We start from the raw sequence: 26,216 nt of genomic DNA on the forward strand, positions 1-26,216 counted from the left end.
CATGCAGGTATGTATACTGGCTGGGGAACATATATCTTCTCTGGCTAGGTTTTCATTTCTGGAGTAACACAGTTTATCATTGTTGAGGAGATCAAGTGAACAAGCTCTTATTTGTTCAACCACCAAAGAAAGCATGTCATCAGGTCAGAGCACTGGTTTAGATGAAGGACTGTTTGCTTTTGATGTATTGGATAACTTTTCTGAGGGTGAAAGATAACTCTTCCTGCCTTAGAGTATCTTATGGTAACTCAGAAATATGATTGCAGGTGCCAGAAATTTGTAACAATGTCAGCTGGACCATTTTGATTTGGGATGACCTAGTTTGAGAGCTTCAAATACATTTACTTATGTGGACAGTTTCTTGACATGGTATACGGCAAATGTTAGAAATATACAACCTGTGGTCCTATATGTCTATGTAAATTGTTCATAGATTCCAAGGCAAGAAGGGACCATTGTGATCTAATCTGACTTCCTGTGTAACACAGGCCATAGATATAATTCCTAGAGCAGATCTTTTAGAAAACAACCTCCAGTCTTGATTTAAAAACAGTCAATGGTGGAGAATCCACCACTACCCATGACCAATTGTTCCAATGGTTAATTATTGTCACTGTTAAAAATGTATGCCTTATTTCCTCTCTGAATTTGTCTAGCTTCAACTTCCAGTCACTGGATCTTGTTATACCATTCTCTGATAGACTGAAGAGCACATTATCAAATATTTGTTCCACATGTAGATACTTACAGACTGTAATCAAGTCATCCCTTAACCTTCGTTGTTAAGGTAAATAGATTGAGCTCTAAGTCTATCACTGTAAGGTGTATTTTCTAATCCTGTAATCATTTGTATGGCTCTTCTCTGAATCCTTTCCAATTTATCACCATACTTCTTGAATTGTGGGCACCAGAACTGGACACAGTATTCCAGCAGTGGTCACACTAATGCCAAATATAGGGGTAAAATAACCTCTCTACTCCTACTCAACATCCCCCTGTTTATGCATCCCAGGATCTCATTAACTCTTTTGGCCGCAGCATCAACCTGGGAGCTCATGTTCAGCTGACTATCCACCAAGACCCCACATCTTTTTTTCAGAGTCACTACTTACCAGGAGAGAGTCCCCCATTCTGTAAGTGTGGCCTATATTCCCACATGTATACATTTACATTTAGCTGTATTCAAACACATTAGGAGAGATTGTGTTCAGTTAAGGGACTAAGGACCCTGCTGGAGTAAAGATACGAATTGCGTCACACCCTGTCCTAATCTGGCTCACTGTGGAGGATTTACCCTTGGGAGAGGGCAGGCACTGTTTCCAGCACCACCCTAGTATAGGATTTACATGGGAGAAAGGCAGTTATGTCTGTTGGGAGCGCTGTAGCTATAAGGTGTCCATATTTCTAAAATCAAACCTCCAGGAATCGTTGGTGGAAATATTTTATTTTTTATTTTTTTGGAGAGGGCAGAGAGTTTGCCAAATCCACAGGTGCTCTGGTTCCTGTTTTCAGTCTGCACTGCCTGGGTTGAAAAAACTCCACATGGAGTAACAGAGCAGATGAAAAAGAGGCTGAGCTTTGCCTATACCACCTTCAACCTTTTTTTTCCTCTTGCTTCCCACCACTCTGTTTAGGGCAACAACCAGTGCCACCCACTTTTTGGGATGCAGTGGCTACCAAGTGCTACTGCAACCTCCTCTCTGGAAATTTTCCACCACTTGGAGCCCTGTACACTGGTTATTGCCAGTGAAAGTGAAACTGTGTATTGCTAAAGAGATTTAAATAGTCAAACAGAAACCTGAAAAAGGCTGCCATGACAACTGTGGATTGTGGATTTTTCCAATTCAAGTATGATTTAAAAATAGCAGTGTAAAATAGGAGACCAAAAATCTGGTACAAAAAGTCCAATTGTAAAGTTTGAATTTTAGTATTATTTTCGTAAACTTTTATTTATGATCATAAGATGACAGTAGAGGTCTTTCTATTATTCAGTGCTAATGGAAGAAACATCACTAGGTGTTTGCCTGTGTCTAGCAAATGGTCATGGCAGCTGTAGCAAGAGAATAAACCAAAGTGAAAGCCCTGAAGGCTCCTCTCTCCAGGGAAACCAGGTAGATCTTGGCGCTCAGCCAATGTTTGATCCCTCTTACCATGGGATCCATTCACACAATACTCCGAGTCTCTCTGTTCCCTTTGGGAGTTACAATATCCCTCACTTCCCGGAGAGGAACTCAGGCTTCCTCAGATGCCCAAGGACAAGGAGAAAGAATCAGACCCAACCCCATATTCTTTACTTGATGATTACAGGCAGTTCCAGGACCTATTAAGGAGGGTTGCTGAGACTCTCCAGATTTCTCTGCAGGGGGTACAAGAGACTCCTCAAAAGCCCTTGGACATTTTGCATAGTGAAAGGCCTAGGAGGTTTATGCTGCCCTTTAATTAATGGAGCTTGCTAAGGTCATCTGGCATACACCGTTCATTTGTGTCTCTAAGAGGACTGAAAAGAAATACGACATGCCAGCCAAGGTAGCAGAATTTTTATTTTACCAGATCCACTCTGTTAGATAAGGATGTTAAACATCTAGACCTATTGGGCAGGAAAGTTTTCACTTCTATCAGCCTTTTCATATAGCCAATTGCCAAGCATTAACCTCAAAATACAATTTTTGTCAGTTGCTCTAAGTTAGTGGAATAGATGGACAAACACCCACAAGAGCACAGATCACATTCTGATTGAGGAGGGTAAATTAATCACCAGATCATCTCTCCAAGCCTCTGTTGATGCAGCAGAAACAGCTGTTGTTTCAAGGGCAATGGCTATTGTCACACATTGAGCATCCTGTCTTCATTCCTCAGGATTCTCTGGGGAAGTATAATCTACAGTGGAGGATATGTCTTGTGAAGGGAACAACATGTTCAGGAATAAAACAGATGAATCTGTACACTGACTGGGGGATTCAAGGGCAACCCTCTGCTAACTGAGGATCTACATTCTAGCGCCAAGGAGGAAGTACCACAGACCTCAGTCATACAAGCCTCAGACAGTGCCTCAACACTTCTACCACCAAAGGGCGTATAAACCTCCATGGAAGTGACAAAAGCTGGAGCAGGGTACACATAATGCTTCCCCTTCTTCCAACCGCAACCTCCTGCTAAGAAATATTTTTGACGGTACTTTCAAGAGCTGCAAAGCACTCCAAATACCCCATTCATCAATCATGAGCCCCAAGACCCAATTTGGGAGTCGACTGGCCCACTTTGCCCAAACTTGGTGGGTGATAACAGACAGATGGATTGTTGACATAGAATCGTAGAAGATTAGGGTGGGAAGAGACCTAGTCTCTAGAGATCTAGTCCAACCCCGTGCTCAAAGCAGGACCAACACCAACTAAACCATCCCAGCCAGGGCTTTGTCAAGTCGGGCCTTAAAAACTTCTAAGGATGGAGATTCCACCACCTTCCTAGGTAACCCATTCCATTGCTTCACCACCCTCCTAGTGAAATAGTTTTCCCTAATATCCAACCTAGACCTCCCCCATTGCAATTTAAGACCATTGCTCCTTGTTCTGTCATCTGCCACCACTGACAACAGCCTACCTCCATCCTCTTTGGAACTCATCATACATCATACACTCCGGCTGTACTATAGTATTCCTCTGCTTTCCCTCCACCCCCAAAAATCCCTTCCCTGTTCCTCTTGAGGGACCACTCTCAGGAGAGGATGTCATTAAATAAGGGAACGTCCTCCTCCTTCAGGGATCTATAGAGAAGGTCCTCTTCAACATTTTACTGAAAATAATTTCTCATTGAAAAAGGAAGGGAGGATGGAGACCCATCTTAGACCTCAGACAACTCCTTGTCTTTATCTGAAAACTGAGGTTTAAATGGTCACACTGGCATCAATAATTTCCTCACTGAACAGAGACAACTGGTTCTCAGCTTTTGATATGAAGGATGCCTATGTCCACATAGACCTCCACCCCTCACACAGAAGGTTCCTGAGGTTCTCCAAGGACAGGCACCACTACCACTATAGGGTACTCTCCTTTGGCTTTGCAACAGTACACTTGTAGGTACCCTTCATGCTATCAGTAGTAGCAGCTTACTTGGAGCACTGCAGGTCATCAGTTTTTCCCTATTTAGTATTGCTAGCAGTGCCTTTAAGTCCGCACCCACGGTATTAAACTTAGAAAATGCATGCTTGGGGCAGTTCAGGTCATATTTAACAATAGTATAAAAGAGTCCACTAGAAAATAGTACATAGCCAACTGGAAATATTTATCAGTTATCAGATAACCCCTGAGGACTCTGACATGCTGACTATTTTAGAATATCTTCTTTCCTTAAATACCAAGGGTGTCTCACTTACTTTACTACAGGTTCATTTGGTAGTATCAGTGCCTGTCACTGGATCACTTGATGATTACCTGTTCTGTTCATTCCATCTGGGGCACCTGGCATTGGCCACTGTTGGAAGACAGGATATTAGGCTAGATGGACCTTTGGTCTGACCCAGTATGGTCGTACTTATGTTCTTATGATAACAACTCTATCTTCACCCATCCTGTAGCAGTACTTTTTTGAAAGGCCTGGTTATAACCGTTCCTCCTGTGAGTAGGTATACTCTGATGTGAGGCCTGAATTTTCTCCTCTGAGCAGTAACAAGACCTCCATTTGAACCCTTGGCTTTTTGGTCCTTATCCCTCTTATCCATGAAAGTCACCTTTCTAATTGCCTTCACCTTAGCTATAAGGGTGGTGAACTGGGACCCTTCAGGGCGATCTGCCATATACAGTCTTTCAACAAGGATAAGAATGCTCTGAGGCTACATTCTAAGTTTACTCCTAAACTGATCTTGGATTTCCATCTAAATCAGACAATCCACCTATCTCCATTCTTCCAAAAACTTCACCCAGGTGGCCTCTCTCCACAGACATCCACTGAGCTGGAGTGTTTTACCTACAAAGAACAAGACCATTTAGAAAATCACCTGCACGATTTGTATCATTCACAGAATGGATGAGAGTGGAAACAGTCTCCTCCTAAAGACCTAAAGGATTTTGGGGTGGATTCTGCTGTGTTAGAAGTTGACAAACACCCCTGCACTACAGGGTCTGAGAGGTCACTCTACTGGAGCCCAGACCACCTCTGTAGCCTTCATTCAAGACATTCCTATTGTTGAAATCTGTAAAGTAGCTACGTGGGGTTCAGTGAATGTCTTATCAAGACATTGTGCCTTTGTGGATGCTTCTGAAGATGGTGTCTCTCTCAGTACAGTCATACTCCTTTCAGAAGTATTGCAGAGGTCCTCACAACCTTCTCCTCAATAAGCACTGCTTGGCAATCACCCACAATGGAATACACATAGGGACTAGCACTCGAAGAAGAAAGAGAAGTTACTTACCTTATACGAGAACTAGAGTTCTTTGAGATGCGTGATCCCTATCTGTATTCCACTACCTGCCCTGCTTCAGATCCTAACACATGCTTCATGGTAGAGAAGGAACTGGAGGTAGGCAGTCTGCACTGCCCTTAGGCTTTTGTCTGGGAGCACAAGGAGGAGAAGGGTGCAGGAGCAGACTTACAGACTCTGCTAGCAATACTCTTCCAGTTTCGGGCTCATGGAGCTCACTTGCACCCTTAGTGGAGTACACATAGGGTCCACACATCTTGAAGAACTTCAGTTACTGTACAAAGTAAGAACTCTCTCTTTTCACTGATTCTTTGTCCTTAATGCAAATGTTACTGTGTTTGGCCACTTGTTACACATCCTTTTTCTGTTGTTTAGCCCAAATGAGTTTCATTAAACAGTATAATAAGTTCAGCAGGCATTCTTCTGTTCAGTTACAGACGGTGATGGCTTGGAGCCACTACCTGCTGGTAGACATCAGCTTCACCTCTTCTGTATCAGTGGGTTCTTAGATTGGCACTGTGAACAGCAGGGAAAACGATTGTTAAAAATACATGGATTTCCTGTTTACAGAGATTGTGTTCTGTGGGTTTGTTGGGTTCTTTCAGCATTTTCAGCCAATGCTGCTGATTTCCTTTCTATCCAATTTCTTCACAATGTCCAGAAAAGATGAGATAACTATATTGATGGTCTTTCCACAGGTATATTCACTTCAATCAAATAGAAACAGTCAAGCCAGAAACCTTCAGAGACCTCCCAAAATTAGAAAGATTGTAAGTGCTGGTTGGGCAAACTTTTCATTAGTTCTGTGTTCTTGATTTGTCTTCCTCATTCAAAATCTGACTTACCTAAATAAATTCTGTGCCCTTTTATCTACAGAAGTGCTGAAAAGTAGAGGAAATTCTGTAATAGTCACCCTAGTAAGAGAGTAAGATTTTGTAATGTAGATTTCCTTCACAAACCCTCCAGCCAAGAAGAACTCTTTCAAGTCTGAACTGTATTTTCAGTGAATTGACTTTAGATCTCTCTGAAAGTGAGTTTAGATGTCTTTCAAGTAACAAAAGACATGATTTCCATCAAAACTCCAGAATTCTGTTCTGTTGCAGAATCTGTTTGGCATGATACCTTTAAATGTGACTCATTTAAGGCTCATCTCCTCTGTGGATTTACCTCAGTTACAGCCATCAGTTGCCAGACCCCTCTCAAAGCTGCAAACCTGTAGTGTGAACAGGCAAAAGCTACTTCTACACTGCACTCTTCTGTTCGTGGCTTGTAGAGTATGTAGTCCAGTAGCTCCCCTAGCATGAGTTTAAGTAGCAGTGATGACAGTGAGGTGTGGCTTAGGTGAGTAAAATACAGACTTGCCCTGAAGGGTGTAACCTACATGGCTTTCTACTCACCCAAGCCGTGCTCTCCTGTCTACACTGCTATTTTTAGCCATGTAGTGTCCCACTGCCTCCCAGCTGCTAGCGCCTTTCCCCACGGCAGGAAAAGACTCCAGTAGCTCTGGCAGTGGGGAGGAATTGGAGAAAGACTCCACCAGAGGGAAAGCGTCCAGCAATGGGGAAAGGCTCTGCCATCTCCCTACTGAGAGAGCCCTTCCCCGCCAAAGGGACAGAGTGCAGCAGCTCCCCACTACTGCAGGGAAACTCTGTCAGGGATGGAAAAGCTCTTCTAGGGAGAGCTGCTGAATCTTCCCCATCCACCCCCCCGGCCTTCCCCCTGCCCGAGCCTTTCACTGACATGTGCAACTATACACCACAGTGTGGACACAGCCTGCTTTTCTCCGTGACTACACATTCCCTACATACCGCCTACAGTGGCGTGTAACGTAGACATAGCCAAAATGTCACAATTTCTGCCAGTGGAGATTATGCTAGTTTCAAGCAGAGCTAAATGCGACCAGTGCAAATAGTTGCTTTGTCAATGGTTTGCATTGGAGTGGCTACATCACTTAGTGATGGCACTAATCTGGATAAATCCGCAGGGTAGAGAAGGCCTTAAATAGAAATGAAAAAGATTATGCTACATCACTTACCCATTGCTGACACATAACCACCTCTGAATGGGGAAACATTACAGTTGTTTCACAGTAAGTCTACACAATGCCTTAGAACCAAAAGTGAAGCATGAGTTATCCAGTTGAAACCACAGGAGGAATTTATACAGGAAGTATTTAATTACAAAGTTTGAATTTGATCAGGATACCGCTATTCTTGTGGGGAAACAAAGGCCATTAGCTATAAATGACTCAGATATTGCTTTTGTCATCTGAAAGAAATATAATCAATATTTATTAGTAACCTGTGGTTGAATAATAAACCCCTCCTCCCTTAGCCTTAGCTTTTATAAAACGACAACTTTACTAATTTGTTAATATTATGCAAGGGTTTTTTATTGTCAGATTTTAAAATATACAATGCAGAGCCATGTTCTTTGTAATATATTAATATCTAATTCTGCAAAGGAATCTGTCAGTTATTAAGGCATATCTTCTGTTCCTCAGATTTCTGCATAACAATAAGTTGTCTAAGATCCCAGCTGGAAGTTTTTCTCATCTGGATTCACTAAAGAGACTGTAAGTTTTGGAAAATAATTTTGTAAATAATGATACTCCTGTTCTACTGCAAAACTGTGTGAACTGTGAAGACAGGTTTTTAATTAGGTTAGTTAAATGAAGACCACAGCTTTCTTATAATGTGGTGTTGGCATGCTTTTCACCATGGGACAGAGGAAGTGACATATTGTACTGTGTTTGTTCTAATGTTTCATAAGAAGTGAAATGTGAATGGAAATTAAAAGAAATTCCATAAGACACAAAGCTGAAAGACAAGGCATGGAAGGGGAGAACAAGGCTGAAGAATGAGAAATGAGGGTGAAGGCAAATGAGGCGAAGGGAAGGAATGTGGATAGCAGTTACTAAATATGGAATAAGGGGAATTAAGACTAAATCAGGACAGAATTTGGTGACTCTCAGTTAATAGAAATGGATGTCCTGTTTGTAGACATGAGAACCAAATGGTCCATTTAATTTTATATGCCTGCAAATATCATGCATTCTGTTCTTCCATGTCCTATTTGGCCAGCAAATGGACATACATTTTTTCTTAGAGAGAGTTTTCCATGACTAATAAAACATTGGTTAAAGTTTAAGGAGCCTCACATGGTCCTTTCTTGTCGCACCTCCTGCCTTTTCCTTTTCACATCTCATAATCAGTTAGAGAGCTACAGGTGTGAGACTTCGAAACTTAAATTTTACCCCTCTTTTTGCTGTTTGTTCCTCAACTGTAGTTACTAACCAATGATGTCTCCAAAACCAGATGTGGAAATTCCTGCTTCGGGGTTCAATCCTATCCCCCCTTGAATTTGGTGGGATTTTGCCTCCTATTTCCATGGGACCAGGACTGGGCTCTAAACTCTAAAAAGTCTCCAGGCCATAAGGATTTATTTGAATTAGCAAATTGGTCCCAGTTCAGCAAAGCACTGAAGTACAGTCTTAGGTCCATCCCTATTCAGTAAAGTATTTCAGCACATGCTTAAAATCAAATAGGTCTTTAAGTCCCAGTGGAGAAGTACATGCTTAAAGTTAAGTAAGAGATGATGGGCTGTAACATATGTTTAAAATTCAGTAGTTGTCAAAGCAGTTTGCTGAATTATGGCCGAAGAGAGAACATTTGCAACTTTACTGTCTTAACCTTTATCCTTGAAACTGTGAGGGTAGGTCTATATCACAATTAGACACTCGCGACTGGCCCGTGCCAGCTAACATGGGCTTTCAGGGCTCGGGCTGCATGCCCGTTTAATTGTGGTGTAGATGTTCTGGCTCAGGTTACCACCGAAGCGCTGTACCCTGCCACCACGCAAAATCATAGAGTCTGGGCTCCAGCCTGAGTCTGGCGTCTATGTGGCCATTAAACAGACCCGAAGCCCGAGCCCCACAAGCCCAAATCAGCTGTCAAAGGCCAACCATGGGTTTTTAATTGCAGTGTAGACATACCCTTAAAGTTTACAGAAGTAAAAAACAGAGCCTAGCTCCTTAGTTTGCTCCTTACCAAAAGCTAGGAACATAAGAACACCAAGGAAAAGAGAACACCAACACCGTATGGTTCATCACTGTGTTCTAAGTGAGTGATGCTAAATGAGAAATTGAGGATTCATATGACTTGGTATTACTAATACCTCCATAGGGGCCTATTCTCCTGTCAATATGTGAGTGTAATTCCTTTTGGTGATGATGGGAACTATGTATGTATACTGAGGTGAGACTATTCTCTGTAGTGTTTTGGAACTAGATGTGCCATTTACACAGAAGCCAATTGCCAGCTTACAATATTGATCAAAAAGAGTGAACATTGAAATCATTTCCAGGGAAACACTTTGATTAGTTCAGTTGATTTTTTTTTTTTTGTATTTGATTCCAGAATTCTGAAACTCAGAAATAAACAGCTACAAAGCAAGTAAGCCTGCTACTCCTGGTGGGCAGCTAAAGAAAAGGAGAGAGCCGAAAGGGCCACACTGTTACAGAAAGGTGCTTTAAATGTGTTTATAGGCTTAATCTGTTTACCTTCAGAAAGCCTCACCTTTTAATAAGAAAAGAACCATTTGAAAAATAGCTTTCGGGGGGATGGTTTTATAGAATAAGTGGCTAAGTTACTGTAATCATCCTGAACATGTTAGCATCCCTTAAAGATGAGAGAGAGAGAGAGGGAGGGCTTGTCTACACTTTTATACTCATGCTATAGCAGCAGAGCTTCACTGGTGCAGCTGTGACACTGTAGCACTTCAGTGAAGATGCTGCTGGGTGGGCTTTGCCCACCTCACAAAGAGATGATAGCTATATTGACAGGAGAAGCCCTCCCATCAACAGAGTGCTGTCTACACTTGGGGTTAGGTTGGTATAACTGCGTTGCTCAGGGGAGAGGATTTTCCACCCCCGTGAGCAACGCAGGTATACCGACATAAGTTGCTAATGTACACCAAGTGTGTGTGTGTGTGTGTGTGTAGGTAGGGGGTTGGGATAGGGAAGGACGCTCCATTAGTTAGGGCATTAGCCGCAGTCTTGGGAGACCGGTATTCAATACCCTGCTCTGCCACAGACTTCCTTTGTGATCTAGGAGCCTCAGCGTCCGTATCTCAGCTCCTCTTCTGTAAACTGGAGATAATAGTACTCCCCTAGCTCACAGGGCTGTTGTGAAGATCAGTAGGTTAAAGTTATGGAGGCACTCAGATGATGGAAGTCATTTAAGTACCTGAAATAAATGGAAATCAATATTCCTTTCAAGTTACAGCAGTTGACCTCATCATCATGACATATTCCTTGCAGTTGAACAATCTAAAATGCAGTATGTAGCAGGCTCTGAATGTATTGTGTGATGATAGAAGGTTAAGGGCAATAATCTGACACTAATAACCAAATAGATATTACAAGGGTGTTTTTTATAATGTACAGGTTAGAAAAAAGAGCCCCTAAAAATTTTATTCTTTGAAAAATTGAATCCCAGAAATATGATATACCCAAGATAAAATAAGGAGTACTTGTGGCACCTTAGAGACTAACCAATTTATTAGAGCAAGATAAAATGTATACATGCATTCAAATACTATCTTAGAAACTGAGAAAAGATCATGAAAACTTTACAAAAACAACTGTACATTTCAATGTCCATGGCTGTTAGTTCAGTCATGTCATTTTTAAAGTTTATAGGAATGGCCATACTGGGTCAGACTAAAGGTCCATCTAGCCCAGTATCCTGTCTTCCAACAGTGTAATGGACCTGAAGGGTTCAGTTTTCAAATTCCTGGCTGCCTCTGTCTTTAAATAGTGTGAGTTTTTTGAATGGCATAATTATTAATGTTACTTTTAGGACCAAGCCTTATTCTAGACCATGGTTGTCATATAAGTGAAACCAACACATAGATAAACCAGATAGTTGTTGTTTTTTAATAAAGGCATCCATTAGTTACAGCTAAATGAGTCATGTGGCGGTTCAGTTAGGTGGATCTGTGTTGGGAAGGAGCGGAAGCACATTTCTAGAGGACCCAGCAAAACATTTAAACCACATACGTAGTTTTAAACATGCACATGAATCCCATGGAATTTCAGCAGAAGCTTACGGTGGAGTAGGAATGGTCTTAAGCACATTATTTAAGTGCTATGCCAAACTGGGGCCAGAGCAAGGTGTAAGGTATAGTAAGAGGTCCCTGAGGACACATGGGTCTCCCCACACCCTGCCCAGAAATGCTGCTGCACCCAGCTGTGACACTACGCAACAAACTCCTTTTGTCACTGAAGTGCTGGGAAACAGATTATATCCTGCAACTGTGTACTGGTGTGGAGAGAAAGTTATCCATGCATCCACTTCCCTCTGTAGTGTACTGAGTAGGGACAGCTATAGCTGATCCCTTCCTGTACGTAGCCAGATTTTCTAATGGATATTTGCACTGTGTGGCTATTAATGTTCTGTGCTGAATTATACTGGAGCTGAAAGGCAGTTGACTGTTGTTTTTGAGATTACCTTTTTATTCCAACATATTGAAGACACATCATTTTTGAACAATAGATTGTAATATTGAGCAGGGAAGGAGGAAGGAAGGAAATACAAAATGTAACAAGCCAGAGATTTTTACTGTGTGTGCATATGTATGTATGTATGTGAACACACACAGATTATCTATTTAGTTATTTTGAAGGAACTACAATAGCATTAAAAGAGTAAAAGTGATGTTACATATAATCAAGTTGGTGACTTTTTTAATGTGCATTCTCGACACTTGTTTTTATTTCATGTATGCACAGACGCCTGGACTCTAATGCCTTAGTGTGTGACTGTGAATTAATGTGGTTGGCTGAACTAATAAAAGAATATACCAGGAATGGAAATACTCAAGCTGCTGCCACCTGTGAATATCCCAAGAGACTTCAGGGCAGGTCTGTTGCATCGTTAATAGTAGAAGAATTCAACTGTGGTAAGTTAAGTTGGCTGCATGCATCTTTGGAGAGAAAATTCTTTGTGTGCCTTCTGGCTTTAAGCCTACAGGTATCTATTTTTATATATTATGGAAAATAAACTAAAATTATTTAATTTCATTAAAATATCATTGAAATGCTTAAAATATGGGTGCTTTTGGTTTAGTCAGAAGGCCTTTAAAATGAAGAACTATTGAAGTCTTTGATTATGATCAGTTCTTTTCCCCGTAGAATACATCTTAAAGTAGAACCTTGCTAAACTAGACTATGTGCATTCCCACAATTAGCATGCAGGAAATAGTTTCTCTGCATTTCTCTGCAAAGATTTTCTAGAATAGGTTGTAGTGAAATCTTATATTACTACAACTTCATTTTTTTTAAATCAACTGCAATATACTAGTGAGTATTATAAAGACAGAAAACTAAACTATACTCCAAAAATAAAGGCATGAAGTACATTGTATGATGGTATATTTGTTGTTGTGTGTGCGCAAATTAACAAAGTTCTCATGTGTTATCACTCAAAAACACCAGGGACCAATTTCTCAGTCTGAGTTAACATTGTTTATACGGTAGGGTGCCAATCCTGCAAAGATTTATGCCCTTGCCTCTCCATACGCACAGTGCTTTTAATGGGGTTATTAATAATGTGTAAAGAAAAGGACATCAATAATTATTTGCAGGGTCTTGGATTTTGTGTGTATGTGTTGTTCAGTAGAGACTCCACAGTTAAGTTTGCAACGATACTTAATTTCTCTGTGGAAAGTTATGTCTTGGATTGTATTTTTCTATCAAGGAATGTCAGTTTGAAGACATGGTTTCATGTCATGTTTTAAAGTAAATTCAGACAGAGAAATTTGTTTATGTAGTGTTTTCTAAGTGTGAACCAAATGCTGGAGATATCTGGAAAGAGAGTGGAATTCCTCCCTTCTTGCAAATAGGCATAATAATGCAGTTCAAGAGAAGCATTAATGTTTTTTTTTGTTATACTGGCTGGGGCCAGCATCCCCCCAAAGCCCCACGGTGTGGTGTTCTATCTGTCAATCCATCTCGCCCTTCCTCTTTCACCATGATAGTAACGATGTCCATGGTAATAAAAGGAATAATTTGCATGGGGAGCCATTATCTGGTCATGTTGGCCACATATGAACATGAAGGGCAGAAAAGCACTACATACTTATAATAATAATAATTAATAATACAAGAACTAGAAAACATCCAATTAAATTAAAAGGCATTGGATTTAAGGTGGATGAAGGAGATTTTCTTTTTCATAATGTATATAAGTTATACTGTGAAACTCTTTGCCACAAGATATGACTGAGGCAAAAGAACAGGATTTAAAAATAGGATTAGACTTGTATATTAAGCAATAACATTTTATTCACTGTTTCATTTGGTAGAAATAAAATGTTGTAAGAAAGATAGTATAAAACAAAGCAGTAAACAACTGCTTAACTCATTACCTGTACACCTTTTGTAGGATTATTTTAATCTTGATTGTTTAACTAAAGAAAGGGACTTGAGGGTTGAATGTAGTTTTATAGAGGTTATTAAATACCCTTAACTATAGCAACTAATAGCATAAGATATCATAAGGCAAAAATAGTATTAGATTATGATTTGGCTAACAAACTAAAAAAAATCTATATAACCATTTTTTAGAATTAAATCACACAACCATAGTAAAAATAACTCATACACAATCACTATGACAGGTTTCAGAGTAGCAGCCATGTTAGTCTGTATCCACAAAAAGAAAAGGAGTACTTGTGGCACCTTAGAGACGAACAAATTTATTTGAGCATAAGCTTTCGTGAGCTACAGCTCACTTCATCTGATGCATCTGATGAAGTGAGTTGTAGCTCACGAAAGCTTATGCTCAAATAAATTTGTTCGTCTCTAAGGTGCCACAAGTACTCCTTTTCTTTTTACAGTCACTATGGTGGGAAGTTGACTTTGTTTAGAATTTTGACTAAGAGTTCCTCAGTATAGGTCTTCACTTGTGTCAGCTGGTTGTCAACTCTGGCAGTGCTAACGCAGAAGAAACACAATCCAAAGCTAGATCACAAAACAATGTAGTCAGTTACTTACATGCCAGTTCAGTCAGGTCTCCTTCCCAATTGATCTATAGTAGTCACCCTTGTTACCTATTTCCCAATAAATTATATTAACCCCAGGATCTGATTAACACTCCTAACTAACTAAAATAAACACCGAAACGATTGTCCATGAGGTAAACCCTGTCATTAAATTTTATAGTATTTTGCCCGGAGCTGTATCACTCAGTTGACTTCCGTTTCATAAATATTTTAATTACAAAATTAGATTACATCATGTTTCCCCATTTTACTACTGTATCTGGCACATCAAACATATCAATATTTGATATTAATTTAATATGTTTTTAATTCATTCATTCACAGACACGGAAAAAGGGAAAGTTGCTAGTTGCAACAGCAGTACATTCTTGTGAAAGGTTGCAGTAACTCTGAGTTTCTTCAGGCAATTGAAGAAATCTAGGCATTACACCTTGATGGTTTTTTTTATTCTCTTAGCCCTCTGTCTTCACGAACAAGGTCAGCTCCCAGACTGCTGCGCTGGGCAACACAGCATGGGGAGTAGGTGGCCAGCCCTCTGTGGAGAAAGAAGTGGTTAGGGACTATTTAGAAAAGCTGGACGTGCACAAGTCCATGGGGCCGGATGCGTTGCAACTGAGAGTGCTAAAGGAGTTGGCGGTTGTGATTGCAGAGCCATTGGCCATTATCTTTGAAAACTCATGGCGATCGGGGGAAGTCCCGGACGACTGGAAAAAGGCTAATGTAGTGCCCATCTTTAAAAAGGGAAGAAGGAGGATCCTGGGAACTACAGGCCAGTCAGCCTCACCTCAGTCCCCAGAAAAATCATGGAGCAGATCCTCAAGGAATCAATCCTGAAGCACTTACATGAAAGGAAAGTGATCAGGAACAGTCAGCATGGATTCACCAAGGGAAGGTCATGTCTGACTAATCTAATCGCCTTCTATGATGAGATTGCTGATTCTGTGGATGAAGGGATAGCAGTGGATGTATTGTTTCTTGACTTTAGCAAAGCTTTTGACACGGTCTCCCACAGTATTCTTGTCAGCAAGTTAAAGTAGTATGGGCTGGATGAATGCACTATAAGGTGGGTAGAAAGTTGGCTAGATTGTCGGGCGCAACGGGTAGTGATCAATGGCTCCATGTGTAGATGGCAGCCGGTATCAAATGGAGTGCCCCAAGGGTCGGTCCTGGGGGCGGTTTTGTTCAATATCTTCATAAATGATCTGGAGGATGGTGTGGATTGCACTCTCAGCAAATTTGCGAATGATACTAAACTAGGAGGAGTGGTAGATACGGTGGCAGGTAGGGATAGGATACAGAGGGACCTAGTCAAATTGGAGGATTGAGCCAAAAGAAATCTGATGAGGTTCAACAAGGACAAGTGCACAGTCCTGCACTTAGGACGGAAGAATCCAATGCACCGCTACAGACTACGGACCGAATGGCTTGGCAGCAGTTCTGTGGAAAAGGACCTAGGGGTGACAGTGGAAGAGAAGCTGGATATGAGTCAACAGTGTGCCCTTGTTGCCAAGAAGTCCAATGGCATTTTGGGCTGTATAAGTAGGGGCATTGCCAGCAGATGGAGGGACGTGATCATTCCCCTCTATTCGACATTAGTGAGGCCTCATCTGGAGTACTGTGTCCAGTTTTGGGCCCCACACTACAAGAAGGATGTGGAAAAATTGGAAAGAGTCCAGTGAAGGGCAACAAAAATGATTAGGGGACTGGAACACATGACTTATGAGGAGAGGCTGAGGGAACTGGGATTGTTTAGTCTGCAGAAGAGAAGAATGAGGGGGGATTTGATAGCTGCTTTCAACTACCTGAGAGGTGGTTCCAAAGAGGAAGGTTCTAGACTATTGTCAGTGGTAGAAGATGACAGGACAAGGAGTAATGGTCTCAAGTTGCAGTGGGGGAGGTTTAGGTTGGATATTAGGAAAAACTTTTTCACTAGGAGGGTGGTGAAAGACTGGAATGCGTTACCGAGTGAGGAGGTAGAATCTCCTTCCTTAGAAGTTTTTAAGGTGAGACTTGACAAAGCCCTGTCTGGGATGATTTAACTGGGGATTGGTCCTGCTTTGAGCAGGGGGTTGGACTAGATGACCTCCAGAGGTCCCTTCCAACCCTGATGTTCTATGATTCTATGTTCTAGTTTTCTAAAAGGCCTTGATGCCTGGGCAATTCTGAAATAGTAATAACTGATAATGCGGGGGACCATAGTTACACCATTTGTTCCAAGAATACCAAGCCTCAGAGAAAAGTTGTCTACCTGTGGTTAGGAAGTAGCTTACTTTGTGGGCAGTTTATTTCACTGTTGTTCATTACAGAGTTTCTTGCATTTCCTTCCCAAGCATCTGGTACTGACTGCTGTCTCAGACAGGATACCCAGATAAGGAACCACTGCTCTGTCCAGATATGATCATTCTTGTGCAACTCCTGAGGGAATTCTGCCCAAAAAATAAAATTTTTATGCACGGTATTTTAAAATTCTGCAAACTTTATTTGTCAATAAATAAATGTGGAGTCTCCAACGTGGCACTGGGGAGCCATGGGCCACTGGCTGCATGGAGGTGGGAGATCACCCTGCAGCCCAACCCCCAGGACATAGACTCAGCGGTGAGACTGCACCCAACCCAGACACAGCGCAAGGGCCGGCACTGCCCCAGAAACACCTTGGGCCCTGCCCCTCTATGCTAGGCACACCAAGATAGCAAGCAAGAGGGACTAAGTCTTGCATGCATGCCCATCCCTGCCCCCTGATCCAGATGTGGGGCAAGCAGGGTCCGCCCTGCAAGATCCAAGTGTGGGGGGAATCCAGGTGTGGGGTGAGAGGGCTTTGTGTGAGGCAATCTGAGTGTGGGTGGCTCGGGTTTGGGGGGCATCTGGATGCACAGGGGCTCTCTGGGGTTTTCTGGGTGCAGGGGGGTTCGACTCTGCAGGGGGGTCCAGGTGAAGGTGGTTGGGGCTCAGCAAAGGGGGGTTGGGTGTGGGGGGATGGAGCTCAGCAAAGCAGGGGTCTGGGTGCTGAGGAAGCAGGGCTTGGTGGGATGGGAGTCCAGGTGCAGCTTATTGGGCTTAGTGGAGTGGGGATTGAGTGCGAGGGGCTCAGTGGAAGGTGGCTTGGGTGCAGGGGTGGGGGTCCGGATGCAGAGGGTGAGATTTGGCAGGGTGTGGGTTCTGGGTGCCGGTCGGGGGAGCGGTGAGATGCATGGGCTTGGCAAGATGGGGGAGCAGGTCCTCATACAGTGAGCCCCCCCCCCCACGGCTGTGGAGTGATGGGGTCAGGAATTGGGAGAGGGCGTGCAGATCTTCCTGCAGTCAGGGGAAGTTTCTGGGGGTGGATCTGACCTGACCCCAGATGCTGCTTGCAGGAGAAGAGGCGCTGAGTCCAGCGCAGGGTAGGAGCCACTGGCTGGGGCATCTCCAGCCATCTCCCACCACTGTGATTTACCTCTCCGCTGACTGCTCCAGGAGCCCAAAACTACATGCCTGCACTTCTGGGGAGGGGCGTGTGATTGCTTTTGCAACTTCCCTTTGCTTCTCTGTCAAAGTCATTTTTCTGTAGGGAAGCAAAGAAATGTCCAGGGGATATGAATTCTGAGTGCACGCAGTGGTGCAGAATTCCTCCATGAGTACTGTGTTCTTATGTCCTGCAGAATGGTCTCTCTGTAACTCTTAATAGAAGGCAGAATCTGAATGACCCATCTCATCTCTATGGTTCCTCGAGGGTGCTCCTTGGAGCAATGTCAACTAGAATTTGAGTCTATGGATACCAAGATACTAGATTTATTGATTTTGAATTAAATATGTCTAACTATACTAACTATCTTTTAAAGATGTTTTTGTCTAGGTTAGTTTGGGAGTATGTCTTTGTGTATGTGGCTGAAAAGATGTGATTAAGAGATGAAAAAAATTAATGGAAGGATTATAGGCAGCAGAGAAAGCTACAGAAAAATAAGCAATTTACTGTGAAAGTTGTAATGTCTGTCTGAACATCTGTCACTTCTAGATTTTAATTGATAAGTGAAGTATTCTGAAACCTTTAATCAAAAACTCAATTATGTTCAAATTAAATTAATGTAAAATGTTAAGTGATTAGCAGTGTAGTCTAATTTAATGCCTATTACTTCTATGTGCTTTTATGCTAGATTAAGGTGACCAGACATCCCAGTTTTATTATGGGAGTTTTAAGGTACTTACTGTTTCAAGATATTAAAATGTTAATTAAAATTAAAATTTCTGCTTCCAAAGCATGTTCTTCCATCCACCTCCTCCCTTGCATGCACTGAATCATGTAACTCAGAGAAAGAGCGAGAGAGAGAGCGCTTTTATCATTGTGAGCTATCACAGGGTGTCATGGAAGCAAATATCACAGCCAGAGGAAAATGAACATGACAATATTACATTTTAAGGAGTTTTGTTCTAGGGTGAACCAGACTGTACATATTCATGAATTTAGTCCCAATGTAGTGCCACTCTTAACTACAGCCTTTCTAGGCCATATCCAACTATCATACTATAATAGAATTCCTGTTAAGCCAATGAAAGTTTCCTTCAAAATGTCTGTGGTAGGATATGAAGACTTTACATTGACTGGTTAATCCAATACCAGTGTCATCTACTAGGTATCTTACTACAAAATGGATCTGAATGAAAAACTAGTTTTGGGAAATATTTTAAAATTGTTTTCATTCTGATGGGTTTGGAATGGACATAATTTTGGTTTTAACCACATTTTTCATAATTTTTAAAGAACATTATTGAAAACACTATCATAATGGTCCACTGAATGCATCCAATGAAGTGAGCTGTAGCTCACGAAAGCTTATGCTCAAATAAATTTTAGTCTCTAAGGTGCCACAAGTCCTCCTTTTCTTTTTGCGAATACAGACTAACACGGCTGCTACTCTGAAACCTGTCATAATGGTCATCGTAACTTTTCATTTTCTGAAAACCTGGTTTTAGATAAATGTAAAATTTTGATATCATTTTATTAAAAACGCAAGACCTACATATAAATATATATATTGACATTTTTTTTTGTGAAGCCAATTTTTTAATAAAATTGAACAAGCTTTTGTTCAAAAACGTTGACCAATTCTGATTAAGACCCTTTCTGCTTTACATTGACTAAAATGGGTATGTTTGTCTCATGGCTGTGAAGCTTATGTCTGAAAGCATCAATACAAGGTAATGTATTGGCCAATATATTTCTGTAATACTGAAAGAGGAAAATTCTCATGTACAGGTTGTACAATCAGTAAGCTATAAAAAATAAGCAGGCAGTTAACATTAGTGCAAATGCTTGCAAAATGTTACTAACAATGCATATAAAATCTACAAGTATAATAATCTACAGGTAACCTGAACCCATAATGTCCTGCTATTTTAGAAACAAACTAATGTTCTGTAGATCTGACTAGAAATTGAAATCCCTTCCCATGATCAATTTTGTGTGTTTCTGAAATAAAAATCATCCCAAATCATGACAAAAAGTCAAAACTGCAATTTTTTTCACAAGAAGGAATTTTCAGAACAATTCAATTTTGGGAAAACTGAAACTTATATTTTGAGCTTGCCAGCAGCCTGTAGAAAGTGAAATTAACAGGACTCTTCCAGACAGACAGCTGAGGAGCTGACATCTGGATTTTCACAATGGAAAAATAAAATTCTCACAGCAAATTTTGATTGTGGGAAAAAAGGCATTTTCTGACAGAAAATTCCTGACCAGCTCTAGTGTACTGGCACATTTTCTTTCTAAACTTGAAGCATTTTCTCTTCTGTAGTAACTAAAAAAGTTTTGATTTTACAGACTATATAAACAAGAACATACATAAATAGATTCACCAAAATAAGAGAATAGACTAACCAGATCCTAGATCCTAATACTGAATAACATGTGAATGTGATTATGTAAATTGCTTGAAAATACAATGGTCACATTTTAAAGGTTGGGTTTTTTTTTCTTTTCCATTTTGAAAGATTCTACCAGTATATGAAAGATTATTTTTTCTTAAAGTGGGAAATACTGATAGAATCAAAAATCCTTCTCAGTCCAATAGACATTTTTCAATGGCATCCAGTATATATATATATATATATATATATATATATATATATATATATATATATATATATATTTTTATTTTACGTGTTTTACTGTTTTTTTAATTTATTTGTTATATATGGAGCTGTAAGAAAATACTCAGTACCATACAAAAAATCAGTCCTGAGGAGTTTATGATCAGAAAGTGAAACTTCTTTAAGGTGATTTTTATCATGTCTAGAGTCAATAATAATAATTCAAAATGTCACTTTTCTCCCAACTATCGTTGCATCTTTCCTTTAGCAATTAACTTTAAAAAAGAATCATTGCATTATAGGTTCCTGGATGCAAATGTTGTGGAGTGTTTTAGAAAAACAGCATTTTTTGAATTTCTAAACAAGATAATTTACATTTACTAGGCACAAGTCAGAGTTTAAACAAATATTTTATTAATTATTTACCAACTGCAAAACTTAAGACTCGCACTAGCAAATCTGATTTCAAGAGTGGGTGCTTAGTGTACGCTGTGTCACTTTCCCAACAAAACCTCTAGTCATGTTTTTAGATCATGTTGAAAAATTGTTTTCCTTCCAAAAGTCAGGATTAAACTTTTTGATGTCTTTTGTTCTTACCCTTTCCTTTTTCTCGCAGAGAAACCTCATATTACTTCTGAGCCACGGGATGCAGATGTTACCCCAGGGAATACTGTCTACTTTACCTGCAAAGCGGAAGGAAATCCTAAACCCAAGATAATTTGGATACATAACAAGTAAATCTTAACCAATCATTGCAAATGTATACTAGTCTATTTTCAAATGCTACTTATTGTTAACACCTGGGTTTGTGGACTAGCAATCTAGAATGAGTTTGTGTGTTTTTTCTAATCTAAGTCACTCTGTAGGAGACTGGTTATAAAAATTCAACACAATTTATTTTCAATGAAAATCACGGGGGAGAAAAGTTATTATTTAATACTTTCTTCACTGATCTCTATACTACCTTGGCCTACTTTTTAAAAATGAGAGTGAACTCCAGGGTCCTTTAAAATGCCTCCTCCCTTGCATTTTCCATCAGAACTCCCCCATGCCTTAGGTGCAATGTGCAGAGGTTCATTTTCCAGATGAGGTAGCTGAGAAACAGAAAGTTAAAATGATTTGCCAGAGGTGACATAGGATGCTTGTGAGAGAGCCATAAATAGAACTCTGATCTCTACAGGTAGGTCTACACTGCAACTGGGACTTCACAAAAAGAAAAGGAGTACTTGTGGCACCTTAGAGACTAACCAATTTATTTGAGCATAAGCTTTCGTGAGCTACAGCTCACTTCATCAGATGCATATCGTGGAAACTGCAGCAGACTTTATATATACACAGAGAATATGAAACAATACCTCCTCCCACCCCACTGTCCTGCTGGTAATAGCTTATCTAAAGTGATCATCAGGTGGGCCATTTCCAGCACAAATCCACTGGGAGTTGTGACTGCAGCACATATTCCAGTAACCACAACAGCAGGGCTGGTGGCACAGGCTTGCCCTCAAGTACAAGCCCAGCCAGGACTTTAGCTATGTATTCAGGTGGCTAGCTTGTGCTGCTGCCTGTGTCATTGCACTACATTGCTATTTTTAGGCAAGCTTGCTCAGTCAAAGCTAGCTCAGGTATTCCCATGTGTGTTGTCCCAGTTGCAGTGTAGACACAGCTTGAGGCACTTGATTCATGTTTTATCCAATAGACCGTAATGCCTCATGGAAATTGCTTCGGATATCTGTATTTAGTGAAGCCAACTGCAAAATCAGACTAATCATGCTTACTTACCCAGAGTGCTCTGAGACCTACAGATGAAAAAAACACTACGTAATATGAAAACATTGAGACACATTTTTAAGATGGTCTAACTAGAGCACAGAATGATTAAGTGACTTGTCTAGGAGGTATTATTGCCAAGTCTGATGGGCATTGGCTAAGAGTGTGAGTCCTTGTCTTCAGTCTGTCAGTTAATATGGAGAGCTAGTTGAAAAATGTTATTTTCATTCTGTGGGAAATTCTGAGATTTCAAAATTTGGTTTCAGGACAAATTGGAACAAAAAGTGAAAACAGTATTTGCAAAATAAAATATTCCAAAATATTTCATTTAATTTGTTATCAAAAAATTTCTATTTTATCATTTTGACCTTTATGTTTAAAACTTAATTTTTATGTTGTCTTTAAAATTATAATATAATTTTAAAATTGTTGTACAAATTAAGTTTTAAACATAAAGGTCAAAATGATAAAATAGAAAGAAAAGATTTTATCCTTATTGAAATGAAATGTTTCAATAATTTCCTGACAAAGATTTTGGCTGAAGTGATATATTTTTGTGAAACATTTCAGTTTACTTGAATCAACATTTTAAGACAGAAAACTGTTCTGTCAGAAAATGTTCAACCAGATCGATTAATCTTCTATGATTTTTAGCACGCTGTGACAGGCTGTACCTACTTGTGGTACTGCATACTGGTTAGGTACCTGGCTCATGCCTCACCCCATCTTTTGTGTTGCCTGCTGGTGGTTGCTCCAGTGCAGTGGAGGTCTCTCTTCTGGTAGACAATGACTAGGCACTTCGGCAAGTTCACCAGTGGAGCCAACCCCCTTCTGGGGAGGCGTAAGTAACAGAGTCTAACCAAATATATAGAAGTCCGTAACGCGTAACACTTTGTCAGGTGGAGTTGGCAACAACAAGGTCTGGCTTCAATGTCTTGGGGTTCCTCTTAACAATAATTCTCAGACGTCAAGAATTATAACATTCAAAAACCAGTTGGAGAACAATTCAATCTCTCTGGTCACTCGATTACAGACCTAAAAGTGGCAATTCTTCAACAAAAAAAAACCTTCAGAAACAGTCTCCAACGAGAGACTGCTGAATTGGAATTAATTTGCAAACAGGACACCATTAAGTTAGGCTTGAATAAAGACTGGGAGTGGATGTGACATTACACAAAATAAAACTATTTCCCCATGTTTATTCCCCCCACCCCATTGTTCCTCACATGTTCTTGTCAACTGCTGGAAATGGCCCACCTTGATTATCACTACAAAAGGTTTTTGTTTTTTTTCCTTCCTGCTGGTAATAGCTCACCTTACCTGATCACTCTCGTTACAGTGTGTATGGTAACACCCATTGTTTCATGTTTCTATGTATATAAAATCTCCCCACTGTATTTTTCCACTGCATGCATCCAATGAAGTGAGCTGTAGCTCATGAAAGCTTATGCTCAAATAAATTTTAGTCTCTAAGGTGCGACAAGTACTCCTTTTCTTTCTGCCAGAAACAATGACTCTCAGTTGAGTTCAATCAACTCTGCCATTAAATGATGGAGAAGAGCAGGTCCAACAGCATCTAGGACTCATTAGACAGATTCCTGACCCCACCCACTCTCCTCCTCACTGGGCTTTGACATCCTTAATCCCTGCGTAGCAGGTGAGGTTCAGTTTAGGGTGACCCCCTCAATCTGGGCATGCTAAGCACAGTTCTGCTGCCCTTTACTCATACAGTGAGGATCACAACATTTCATTACCCCTACATTCAAATACAAGAGTGGCTTGTCACCCCAAACCTGCCAAAATTGATCATTTTGGCAAAGCAGCTGTGCACCTCGGCAGAGTAGGAGTGTCTGTGCAAACATGGTCTGCTCCGGGAAGTCTTTTCCTCTGGCTCATCACTAGATGTCATGTGAAAGCTCATTCAGACCCTACGTACAAGTACAATATTCCCTACAAAAGAGTCTCAGCCAAACGTGCAAGCTACTGTGGGGTGTACGCCCTATCCTCAGTGCTTAAATGTTTCTATTCCCCTTTTCTCTGGGAGAAAAGGGTTTTTGTCCCCTTGCAAGAGGGGGGTTGGTAGTGGAGCCCAGACCCTCCCTCTCCACTGGGTTTCAGCCCAGGACCCTAGGAGAGGCAGCGATATCAAATACTGAGGCGTAGTCTCCCTCAGCTGCTTCCTACCACTTCACTTCCCAGTCTAGGGTGTTGTCAAAAGCCTTCCAAATGATCCACCAGAAGATGGAATGAAGAGTTGCCTAGTCCTAGGGAAAGACTAGTCCCTCCCTTGGGCAGCTGTCACTTGCAGTCTTCTCTCCTGCAGCCAGGAGTAATGCTGCACCCTTACTCAGGAGCTCCCAAGAGAGGTGTCTCCTCCTTTCCTGTCTGGCGCTCTTTTAAACTCCTCCACCAGCTGGAGCATGCTCTGCAGGTGCAGCAGGGTGGAGCTACCTGGGCCCATAACTGCTCCTTAACCCCTTCTGTGGAGTTTACATACCCCATCACACATCTTTCCCCTGTTTGAATCGAGATAGGCTGTGCTGTGCATTCTATCTAATGATCGTGTATTTTTTGCCAAGTACACACTGATGTTTCTTTTCAGAAACACATTTGAGTACGTGCTTAGTCCATCTCCGCATGTACTCAGGGTTTGTTCTTCAGCAGGCTGTCCCATATTCTTAAAGGAATAGGGGGTGGGGGCTGCCACAAGTATTCCCAAATATGACTGCCTCCCACTTCTCACTCCCCTCATCCCCCAACGCATGTCTACTATTACTGGAAGCAGCATGTTTCTCATTTTAACTCCAAAACTGTTCCCGGTTTCTGGGCAAGGGGCAAGAACAGAGAGAGATCTGTAGCACTTCTGCCTCTCCCTTCCGATAGCAACCTCCCCACTTTCTCCCAACTACCTCTCTTCTTTGGGTAGCTTATTCAACCGTTAAGATGTACCAGGTCTTTGTGTGTGTTGTGAGGGACACAGGTGTTTCATTCCCCTTCCCTGCTTTTAGGGTGGCTTTAAAGGAATTGAACCAGGCTGGAACTGGGCTGCTATCTGATGTCATAAAGGCAAGGAGGCGATTCAGCTGAAGGTCCCTATATGTTTAAAAAAAATAATTTCCTTCAAAAAGTTTGAAATTGACCATTTATTCACGTGAGCGCTCACGGTTATGAAAAGTGATACTCAATAAAGAATTGAATGTGCTCACACTTCAAACCACACATCTGTCATTATTCTCAAGAATCAGTAATTACATAAGTAATTTACCCAGAACTTCTGCTGTTAGTTGATAAATAGATTAACTGACATTTCCACCATTTAAAAAGCCCCTCAAAATAAAATATTTAGATACTGCAAACAGGGTAACAAAAATAATCAATTTTTTTTAAAAATAATCCAAGATGGTTGTGAAGAAATATGCATTTCTTTATATTTGAGAAAATAATGTCTCTTTTATCATGTAAGATGTGAAATATTTATGATGTCCTTTTGTCCTTAAAATTGCCTCTGAATGCTTATTATTCTTTATTTAAAGTGCTTGCTTTTTGTCAAAGATGTTATAGATAAGTATACTATTGTCACTTAATATACTTAATTGTAGTTTGAAACTCAGATTTTTTTTTAAAAAAAAATTTTAATTAATTCGGCTATAACTGAAGCTTTGTGAGGAAAAATATATATACTCCCAACCACGATACACACTGTTCCAGAAGAGTCACTCAGTGGGTTTACGCTGCTTGTATCATAGTCACACCATGTTGCCCAGCAGGGAAGTTGCTTCGGAAGAAACTACTGGCTACGTGTCTTGAATGTCCTTCTGCAAATCTACAGTAGCCAACCTAGATGGGTAATTGTTTACAAACACTGCAGAACCTTGTTAAAACCACACTATTCCAGTCTGCCTAAGCAAAC

The 26,216-nt window shown here is 40.8% G+C and overlaps 1 protein-coding gene across 6 annotated transcripts in view; it reads left to right on the forward strand.

The window, feature by feature from the left end:
• The window catches only part of PXDNL (peroxidasin like), a 295,520-nt gene that overhangs the window by 173,887 nt on the left and 95,417 nt on the right, over positions 1-26,216 (forward strand). For 5 of the 6 annotated variants that reach the window (XR_012157221.1, XM_073331210.1, XM_073331214.1 and 2 more), the window contains exons 5-8: positions 6,112-6,183; positions 7,917-7,988; positions 12,207-12,376; positions 21,156-21,273. Coding sequence is in view for 5 of the 6 variants with exons in the window: in XM_073331210.1 (XP_073187311.1) it covers positions 6,112-6,183; positions 7,917-7,988; positions 12,207-12,376; positions 21,156-21,273 (432 nt within the window). In the remaining variant the exon portion in view is untranslated. Of the gene's footprint in view, positions 1-6,111; positions 6,184-7,916; positions 7,989-12,206; positions 12,377-21,155; positions 21,274-26,216 lie in introns of those variants that run through there. The other variant, XM_073331213.1, reaches the window with a different exon arrangement.

Source organism: Lepidochelys kempii, chromosome 2 (genome assembly GCF_965140265.1).
Source record: "Lepidochelys kempii isolate rLepKem1 chromosome 2, rLepKem1.hap2, whole genome shotgun sequence".
NCBI lineage: Eukaryota > Metazoa > Chordata > Testudines > Cheloniidae > Lepidochelys > Lepidochelys kempii.